General features: G+C 44.4%; 1 protein-coding gene across 1 annotated transcript in view; it reads right to left on the bottom strand.

Moving 5' to 3' along the window:
- Positions 1 to 3,063: 3,063 nt before the first annotated feature.
- Positions 3,064 to 10,800, bottom strand: part of HS6ST3 (heparan sulfate 6-O-sulfotransferase 3) — a 651,215-nt gene continuing 643,478 nt past the window's right edge. The window contains exon 2 of the mRNA XM_049647494.1: positions 3,064 to 3,774. Within this exon, the coding sequence (XP_049503451.1) occupies positions 3,066 to 3,774 (709 nt within the window). The 3' untranslated portion in view covers positions 3,064 to 3,065. The remainder of the gene's footprint in view (positions 3,775 to 10,800) is intronic.

Below are 10,800 nucleotides of genomic sequence, written 5' to 3'. Positions count from 1 at the left end.
AACACACACACATAAACACACACAAAAGAACACCCCCGTCCCAATCTGGGGCTCTCCTTGCCAAGAGAAGGGAAGGAATGTCTACCTGGGTGTTGTAGGAGTCAGTAGGATGTGGAAGCCCCTGGGGAATTTTCTCCCCCTCCTCTTGGGCTTTTAACAGCAATGTACCTGGTATTGATTTGGTTTTGGATCTTAAAGCTGTTGACTCCCCATGGCTCCCAAGATCCAGATGTCTTCTGTTGGCATCCCCTCTCTGAGCTTCACTCAGCATGTAGGTGTTCAGTCAATTTTTGGAGAACAAACTGTGTCCTTACCTCTTCATTTCTATCAACATAGGACCCCAGGGATATGACAAGCGTGCTGCTTTCGAATGAAATGATATGAGGGAGGAAGCCTGTGTCGGTCTTTTTAATTTGCTCAGCACTGGCCTCGGGCCAACACAAAGAGATGGTTTCTCCTCTGAACATCCTGATATCTGGTCTCAAGTGGAGCTCCATACATCACGCCTTCAGCGGCAAAGAGCCTTTTGATATAAATCCCGAGATGCCTAAGGAACAGTGTGAAGTCAGCAGAGGCTGCCTCCAAGTCTCAGCTATGCATGAACTCCCTGCCAAACATTTAAAGGGAGTTTAAAAGAAACAATCCGAATGCTTTCTAACTTGTTTTGATTTTCCACATGACAAAACACTGGATTGCTATTGTGTGAGTGTGTGTGTGTGAGCGTGTGCGTGTCACAGCGGCAAGCAGATAATTTGCAGCTCTGCCATTCCAGGCAGAACATTAGATCCTAACATCGAAATGTGACGATGGAGAGAGAGCTGCTCATTAACTGTAGCTGCCATCTTCTTCCCTCTCTACCTCAGGAACAAATCATGGGTAAGATTTTGTGAGTCTAATTTCTACCGACTAACAAGCAATGTCTATTTGGTCCCTTTAACTTACATATGTCTCAAAAAGTATGACTGCCTAAAAAGTCATCAATCTCTCAGCTTGCTGGTGGGCCAGGGATGTGGAGACGTCCGGGCTCACCCCAGGCGGCGTGGCTCTGGGTCACGGCCGGCTCAGGGCTGGCACAGTTGTGCCACACACGTGGGTTAGAGACAAATCCTTCTGGGCTTTAATAGCTGGCTTCTTGCATGATTGGCAGGAAGCTTTTATCCCTCATGGAACACACGAGTAAAAGGAGCTTGCACTTTGCAGTCGGCCACATCTAGCATACAACCTATGAGGAAGCCGGTTATTGTCTGTGGGATTCACTTTTCCCATCTACGTAATTGGGCCCAATAATATCTACCTTGTTGTGAATAGATTTAAAGTATGAAAAGGGCCCCCCCACAGTGATGGACACAAGGGAGGCCCCCAATAATACTCCCCTCACGGGGCAGATGAAGCCAAGGGTAGTGAGAGAAGTACAAAGCCGCTTCTCCAAATCTCTCTTTGATGGAGACACTGGCCTCCCCTCTGTGCAGGCAGGCACTCCATGAATGCTTGTGGGTTGATTGACTCTCAACCCCAGAGAGACTATTCTGGAGGCTGAGATGTGGCTTACGTAAAGCTGGCTTAAACATCAAACATGTTAGATATCAATGAAATAGGCTTTTCAATCTGATTTAGGGGTTTCACTCATTTTGCCTTGAGCTCCTTGAAAGGACTGATCAGATCAATGTTGTGAAACTCTTGACCCGCTCTGATCCTGCTCCTGAATGCCAGGCAAGGGCTTTCTATCCCCCTTTCCCCGCTTTTCCCCTTATTATTTGACAAACTTGGTGTTCCTGTAGTTGTGATTGGGAAAAATTGAAAACGAGAAGCAATTGGCAATGCAGCACATTTTCAGGTCCTGTCTCACACACTCCAGACCGAGCTGCCAGCTGTGGGCATAGTCTAACAAGAGGAGAAGATCATGTGGGTAGAAGAAGGTTACCAGGCTGGAGATAGTCAAGATGTTGGGAGGTAGTCTGTCTAAACTCCTGGGACAACTGGCCCACTGAGTTCCGTGTCTCCTAGCATAAATCAGTTATTTATTTAGTGACCCTGAAGATCTTTTGCATACCGGCTAGCTAAGCTCCTAGTCTTTGGGCCACATTCTTTTTAAACGTCTTCGCCTCTGTGCTATAGCAGAATTTCAAACTTGGAAGTATCATGTCAAAGAAGATGATGGCTCCAAAGAGGTAAAACGGAAATACTCCTGGAAACACTACAAGTTCTGTAGCCTGTTTGGAAATGTTAGACATAGAGTTTTCTTCCTGCTTCCCCCAGCTCTTAATTTATGAGTCAATTCTTTTTGAACGAAAATAAAATCGGTAAAGGGTGATCTTAGACACTTGTTAATAAGCACATGTTCTCTTAAACGCCACTACCAGTGTTCATTTCTCAGGGCCTGTCCTGAGACATGCCTGTCCTGATTCTACCAGCCATTCCCTAAAAGACGGGAGATGCAGCACGGCTCCGAGCTGAGATGCAGGGGCTTTGCGGGGTGTGAATCTCTAGCGATCGTCAGTAGGAGGGTGACCTTGTTTAAAAACAGCTGCAACAACAAAACACCGCATTCGCACCGGGTTCAAGATGAGAGCGAACAGCAAAGCGAGGGTTGGCGTAAAACCTCATTTAAGGGTGGAAGGGGACTTCTTTCTTTCTCCTTCTCTCTAGACAGACCAGTATTTCCATTACAGAGGCCGTGTGAAACAGACCAGTTTCAGCAGAACATCCAAGCCATAATTTGGCTTTTCATGTGTGCCTCTGTGGGTTCCCATGCTGCTGCAAAGGATGTTTTCAAGAACTGTTTCTTTCTGGTGCTTCTCTCCTTGAGCTTCTAAGGACGTCTAAGTCAGATGCATCCCTACCCTACTTAATATCATGGATTGAAAAACGTCAGGGGAAAAAAAGAAGAAGACAGATCCTCTCCAGCTGGGCAAGGATGAAGACAAAGAGGAAGCAGGTGTCCAAATCAAGCCACCTACAGCCAGATGTCCTCCAAAAGGCCCATCCTTCTCCAAGGTAACCAACGCCACAGAAGGTCGATGCGCCTGCTCATCCCCCCACGTCCTGAGGAAGGAGAGTGCAGGGGGTCACCATCTCACCACCTGGCTGTTGTAGTCCTCGGTGACCGCCCCGTCTGCGTTCCCATCCTCCTTGGGCCACCGGTGGCCCCTGTGCTCCCGCTGCAGCCTGCGCCCCTCCCGCCTCTTTTGCCGGTCCCTCTGGTGCTCTAGCTGCTTGGTGTGGTGGTAGCGCTGCTGGAAGAGATCCTTCGCGTACTCGTAAAGCTGCATGTCCAGGAAGTTGAGCTCCTCGATGCGCTGGCGGGCGCCCTCGTTGATGTCCACGTTGGAAGCCCGCGTGATGTTGAACTGCGTGAAGGGGGAGATAAACTTGAGGTTGAATGTCCTCTCAAAGAGAAACTGAGTCTTCCTCTGGAATTCCGTGAGCCCAAAGAAGGCCATGTTCTTCAGGTTGTTTTTCGCGCTCTGCAACAGGATGGTGTTTCTCTCGCTCTCATTCATGAAAGTCAAGTTGTAGCAGCCCACCAGGCTCAGGTCGGCCAGCATGCGCACCTGGCGGTTGTTGGCCAGGTTGTAGGTGCAGTCCATGAACTCCCGCAAGCTGACCCCAGACCAGTCGTCCCCAGGGTAGCAGGTAGGCAGCTCATCAGGGGTGGGGCTTCTCCCATCACACATGTGGAGGGAGGTTTTCCACGTGGCCCCTCTCTGGACGTGTTTCCACTCACTCAGGTAACGCGACACTGGATCCCGTAACATGGTGATGTAATAGAAATTCCTGGAAGAAATTAGAAGGAAGAGGGTCAGTCAGTCGTTGACAACCACAGCTCTGGGATTCTGAACCTCCGTTGTGTTTATATCAGTACTGAGTCAATTGCCTCTTCTGCCCAATGTTCATGCGAGCGTCGTTGCTTGGATTTGCACCTATCAGGCAAATGTTCCCAAATGTGATATTTCCATAAACATGCATGGACCGGTTTTCAATACCATTCATTTGTTGGGTATTTCCTCCCTGCTCCAGTGTGGGGAGAGATGTGGTGGGGGAATAGGTCATTCATTCATTAAGCAATTTCTTCACTGATAAATTACTACCAGAAATAACAATACCTTATGTTAAGAAAACACACCAAGAGTTTTCAAAGTTATTCTCCAACCAATGTTTTATTTGATCCTTACAACAAACCTTTGTAGCAGATGTGGGACTATTTGACAGGGAAACGTGCAAGGAGGCAAAGTGATTCATCCAAGGTTGTGGGACCAAAAAGGGCAAAGCCGGGAGCCAAGCCTCCTTAGTCTTGCCTGTTTACACTGCTGTTTTGGATTACAAGGTAGGTGGGGTTGGGGGACGATGTGCTGTATGTGGAGACTGATGTTCACTGAACACCTACTGTGTACTAAGAGCTGTGACAGGTGCTTTATGATACTAGCACAGATAATCCTCAGCACAATTTCATAAAAGGTTCTTTATCATAACTTCTTTTTCTTCAAAGCTGAGACCATAGAGACTGAGAAAGGTGAAAACACAGCCTAAGATCCTAGAATGAATTAATACTTGAACTGCAATGGAGTCCAGGCCTATTGATTTTAACACTTCTGTGCTTTCCTATGTACTGTATTGCTATTTTAAAAATAAAAATATAATATTTATTGAATGTCTATTTTTTTAATTTTTAAAAAAGTTTATTTTTGAGAGACAGAGAGAGAGAGAGAAGAACAATGAGCAGGGGAGGGGCAAAGAGAGAGGGAGACACAGAATCTGAAGCAAGATCTAGGCTCTGAGCTGTCAGCACAGAGCCCAATGCGGGGCTCGAACCCACAAACTGCGAAATCAGACCTGAGCCGAAGTCAGACGCTTCACTGACTGAGCCACCCAGGCGCCTTGAATGCCTATTAGTTGTCAGGTACTGTGGTTATTATAAGCACAGGTCTTCTCTACTGGCATCAGATGGAACATTGAGAAGAAATATGTCTTTCAAATGGTTAGCTTCAGAATGATTCTGTAAAGATCAGGGTGCTTCTGGCTTAAAGAGGCAAGAAAACTGTAAAGAGGCAAGAAGAGAGTTGGAAAAGTAGATAGGTAAAGACACAACACAAAGCATTACAGGAAAGTAAATATTGATTAAAATGAGGAAAACCCTTCTCATGATTTGAGCTGCCTCCCAATGGAATGAGCTGCCCACCCACCACTGGGACCAGGAGTGACAGTCAGAATGCCCCTGAGCAGACAAATGGTCCTGAAGAGCTCAGAAAGGAAGACTGGTCTTCCCTTGGCCAAGCTAACCTGGATTTTTTTTTTTTTAAACTTAATACCCAGGAAAAGCAATGACAAACATAAGGGCTTTGAGGGTGCACTGCTTTTGATGCTGCTTTTAAAAAGGAGTTGATAGGGCACCAGGGTCGCTCAGTCGGTTAAGTGTCAGTCGGTTAAGCATTGGGCTTTGGCTCAGGTCATGATCTCGCAGTTCATGAGTTCGAGCCCCATGTTGGGCTCTGTGCTGACAGCTCAGAGCCTGGAGCCTGCTTCAGATTCTGTGTTTCCCTTTCTCTCTGCCCCTCCCCTGCTCATGCTCTGTCTCTCCCTTTCTCTCTCTCAAACATAAATACACATTAAAATAAATAAGTAAATAGGAATAGATGAACTATAATATTTGAAACTACACATTTACTATATTCAGTTATTTTGAATGTCTAGCCAGACAGTTTGAAACATGCTAATGAAACTGCACTACCTTAAGGAATGCTAGCGTCTCCTTAAATTAGAAAGAGGAATGTGCTGACCACAGACAGGCCAGCCCCAGCCCTTGCTGTGGCCAGGCCCCATTTTACGTTACTCCATTGTCTTTCACTGTGACAGAATGACAATTCCATCAGTGGGAGAAAATTTCCTGAAAGGTCAGTAGGGAAAGCAGAAAACAACTTGATACAGCTTCTGGGCTCCACGACGAAATGTTGATGGCAAAGTTTTGTTCAGAGTAGGTATTACTATGGTTGAACGCTATATGACATGTCATTACTTAATCCTGCTTTGGTCCCATCTCAGGGCTTGTTCATGTTTACATTTTATAAGCATAGACTGATGTTTATTTCACAAGACAATTGCATAATAAATATAGAAACACAATAATGATGATAGTCACATAACTCATTAAGGATGCCAAACACTTCAAGACAGAACAATCTAAAGCAGACCGATCTTTAAATTGGGGCAAAGACCGCAAATGGAAAATTTAAGATTTTCCTGTTAATTGGGCAGAACAGAAAACACACACAAAAAAAAGGATTTAAGGAAAACGCATGATGACAATCAGTTGATAAGTCTCCACCTCATTCACGTGTCTCAGAGTTAGAAACAATCTAGATTTTTTAAATTATCATAGGAGCTGGAGGGTTTTATGGCCAGGAATTACAATGGTTTGTGACGTAAAGGTTTAACTGGAATCTGCTCCTGGAATTTTAGTGGCTTTTGTCTGACTCGGGGAAAATTGGCCATAGAATTGCTGGGGCCCTCGTTCCATTGGAAATTTACAGGGTCTCAAAGCTGACTGAACCTGGCTTGGCTTAAAATGGTATTGGTTTCAAATTTAACTTTATTCAATTTAACACCGCAGTTAACAATGACCACCCAAGCTGTAGGATGATGTTTACATGAGTAAAATAAGTCCCAAATGTCTTCAGGTTCTGCCAGCTAAACAGGTAAGAGATCAATTTGTACGTAAAACTCCGACATCAAGACACAAAAATGTACTAGTGGGACATTTACATTGATGGAGTACAAAGTTGTCCTAATCTCATGGTTCCGGAAAGGAATGGCCCTTTGCATTTAAGTATTGCCTTAGTCAGACATATTCTCACGTATGTTGTGTTTCCTTGTTTAAATCCTGCCAAGGATTCAAAATAGAAATTTAGAAAAACAGTAATAATAAAACAACGGGTTGAAGAGTACTCAACTACTGGTGAAAGACAAAACACTTAAACATGATCAATTAAATAATTTTTTCTCATCTCTACTTTTCCATTTTCATTTGCTTCTCTCCTTTCAGACAGAAAACTGCAAAGATCACTGTTGAAATGATGTCTATGTCCAGGCCACACGCCCACATGTGAAGCGTACAAGATTTGCTCAGGTTTTATGAATCTTCTGCTCACTCCAAAGAACAACACGTACTCATTATCTTCTGTTCTCCAGACTCCTGATTCAGTTTCTAGGGAGAAGTCTTAGAGGGTGCCACACTACTTAAATTTGCACGTTTCTTTTGTACGCCTTTCTTGTTCAACAGCACAATGGAAGGTAAAGCAAAGAACAGAGAAAGACTAGCCCCAGCTCCCTAGCAAAGCCTGTTATGGCCACAGTGTGGAGGTCTTCATCCACTCTCTCTGTCTTTCCTAACGCAATCTCCTAGCCTAGGTACAGCGTCATCTGTTCAGACACCGTCCTTGCAGTTGACTTCAACTCCCCTCAGATTTGGGAAATACAAATAAGTAAACTACTATTTTCCTCCCTCATCTACCATTCATTCATTTGTTAATTCTGCCAATGTTAATTGAGCCCCTTGTGTTTGGTAAGCACGTGGGGGGGTGGGGTAGGGTGGATAGGAGACATCAGGGACTCAGAGATTACCAACACATCACCCTCAAGGGGATCTCCAGCACCCAGTGATTTTGTTGCAGTGAAAGAATCGCTAACTACCACGGTAAGGGAATGTTCTACCAGTCTCCTGGGACCACAGCAATCTCCGAGACAGATAACTTTATTTGTCGGTGACAGCATTCTGTCAGCAGGTCGTCCGTTTGCCACCAACTTCATCGAGAGTTTGGGCGAATTCATTTAAGAATGTCTATAAGGCAATTGCAGCCCTTTCGAATTGCCATTCTTGGGCCCCCAAGGTAATGATGGCAAATATGGGGTGTGCTCGGGAAGATTAGGGAACAAGTCACCTTGGTTAGTTCAAGGATGATTTTAACTGATGATGATCATCTGGGCCATCGTGGCTTACTCAAGTTCAGGGCCACAGAAAACACACTTTTCCACGGCTGCTTTAGAACCACCTGAACGTCCTGCTCTGCTCTGAGGGAATCACATCAAACAATTCTACATGCAGCACAGAGGCATGACTGCCCTCCTTCAGTCTTTGACTTGTCTTTCGCTCACTCGCAAGCTGCTGCCTGGTCTTTTGTGGCCCAACTCCACCTTGCCTGATTTTTCCAGCCTCTGGGGTTTCCTGCATTACTCACTGCACTTTTAACCTGCACGTGAACATCGTGATCACCTCTACCCTTGAATCTCCCTTTTGATAACTGGACTCAGCCCTCATGTCCCACAACACCTCACACAAAGTCCTGCTCATAGCAGGTGATCAATACACGATGCCACATAAAAGAAATGATCATCGTATGAGATTAAATGTATTTTAATAACTAAGGTTAATATCGCCTTTGATAAATATGCCACTATCTTCTTTCCTAAAACAAATCCAATATTATTTTTGACTGTTTAAAATGTGTGAAAAGTAGAAAAAGATACATAATCTATGAGTGTATCCATCATTTGAGTGTGATGGTCCACGTGCAGAGAGAGACAGTCAACACAGACTTTGGGTAAAAAGTAGAGTGTTCAAGCAACAGGTAATTAGTAGCAATGAGGTGGCTTTTTAAAAATGTTAAGCTTACTAGTTTTCTTCCCTATTGCTTCAAAAATCTGTATTTCACCAAGCAGTTTATTGTATAATTGCTCATTTCTTTAATTAGCAAGCCATTTAATTAACACACGCTTATCGAGGGTTTGTTATGTGTAAGGATCTGCTCTAACAAATGTGGAGAACATAAAAAAAGAATAAAATGCCCTCAAGTATTGTGTGTGTAAGGGTGGTCGATTAGAAAAAGCCATTGCGTAGCATGTTACGGAGGTAAGGAGTGAACAGGCAATATTTAAGAGAATAGTTACGAATGTACGGAGAGAAGAGTGGTCTAATTAGACCAGGAGGTTCATGTTGTGCCTTTCACAAAATGTTTGTTTAATATATGAATGGGTGGGAGCTACAATAGGATGCTGAGTCCAAGGAGTCACGGGCTCTGAATACAACTGTCTATTCCCCAAATGGGAAATGTGTTGATTTAAGAAGACTCATTTAGCAACAGTGTTCAGTGTAGATGGAAGTAGGCAGAGCCAGGAGAGACATTTGGTAGCTGTGGTGAAGGGCCAGCGGGGAAGAGCCCAGAACCATCGGTGTGGATGAGGAAGAATCAGGGACAGATTCCTATCATGCACCCATCTGTCATCCTTCCTTCCCTACTTCCACACTGCCAGCTTCCTCCAAACCACCTTTCCCTCTGTGTATTCTTCTTCCCTTTTACCTCATCCTTCCTTTTCAATTCCTAAATGAAAGAAGGCAGAGCCAGTATGCCCATCAAAATGGTGGAATGAGAGTAGACATCGCTAGAATCACCCTGCATGTGGTGATTAAAAAATAGTTTTATGAGGCTATCACTTGCCTAGCCATTGAAAACACATCCAGAAGAATCTACAAAATGCTACGTTCACAGGAGAGATTTAATAAATGTATTCCTTCCACCAGTAGATTAACCCTTGTAAAATCAAGCAACAAAATTAGTAGCTCCATGGTCCACAGCTCTGTGCATTCAGAAAAAACAGCTCAAGTAGAAACTCCTCCAGCCAACACCCTGTGATGTCCTCTGAGGAAGGAGCTTCTACTCCCCTGTAACCTGTGCCATTCATACTTTATCTTCATTCCAGTGACCAGTGACTGTTCCATCCCTTGAACAGGTGTCATGCCTCACTCTTCTTGTTTCACCCGGAGCATATGGTGCACGACTTTATACAACATGGATGTTCAGTTGTTCAATGTTTGTGGAATGAAAAAATATTTTATCAGCTACTGTCTCAGGGATTCTGATAGTGATACCCCCGGGAAACTGAACTTGGTGCCTGGACCAACAAAAGGTGACCCAGGCTAACGGTTTCTCTTAGCCTAGATCTTGTGAAATGTATGGAAAATAATCAATTTCTCCACCTTCCTCTCACCGTACACTTTTCAGTGAGTTTTCCCTACATAATCAAGTTTTGCCAAAGCTCAGCATCTCACAGAGAACGTTGTGAACAGTTGGAAGGTGGACTTGGGGGTCATCTGACGGAGATCTTTGATCCTCCTAAAGGAGTGGTACAGACATCTAACAGTATACACCTTAAACATAAGCTGATGTGCGCATTTTCAAATAGTGACACTTAGCTCCCCTTCTGCCCTGCTGTACTGCGTACTGGAGTCATTTTCCAAACGCTCAGAATGGAATTAATTTCTTGACTCTCTTTAGAGCTGCACACTCATTATGGGCTACCCATTCTTCATTATCTCAGTAGAGTGTTATCTGCATTATACTGTATCTGATAGGCGGAATGGTGGCAGTTAGAGCTTGGCAATCAGACTGCCCTTTGACACAGTGATGAAAAGGCCTTTTATTCGAGCCTTGAAAACAAATTAAGGAATTTAAGAATGATGTTCTAAGCAAATGGGAAATTGGGAACTATGATTGTTAAGTATGGTAATAAAGAACTTTCAGAGGCTGACAATGGTGTGTGTCAGAGCGATTGGTTCCAAGGATGTCCAGTATTGTGATGAGAAAATGGAGACATGCATGTGTGGTTATCTTACTTCATACAGAAGCCACACGTCCCCCACCCAGCTGCCGCTGCTCCTCCCTCGAGGCGACTTACAAAGCAGCCAGACCCTTTTGGCTAAGGCCTTTTTATTTTATGTACTACCCAGAGATCTTGACTCTTTTCAGTTGGTAA

Source organism: Panthera uncia (genome assembly GCF_023721935.1).
Source record: "Panthera uncia isolate 11264 chromosome A1 unlocalized genomic scaffold, Puncia_PCG_1.0 HiC_scaffold_16, whole genome shotgun sequence".
NCBI lineage: Eukaryota > Metazoa > Chordata > Mammalia > Carnivora > Felidae > Panthera > Panthera uncia.
The sequence above is the reverse complement of the archived record's forward strand: the minus strand, read 5'-3'. Positions and strand labels throughout refer to the sequence as shown.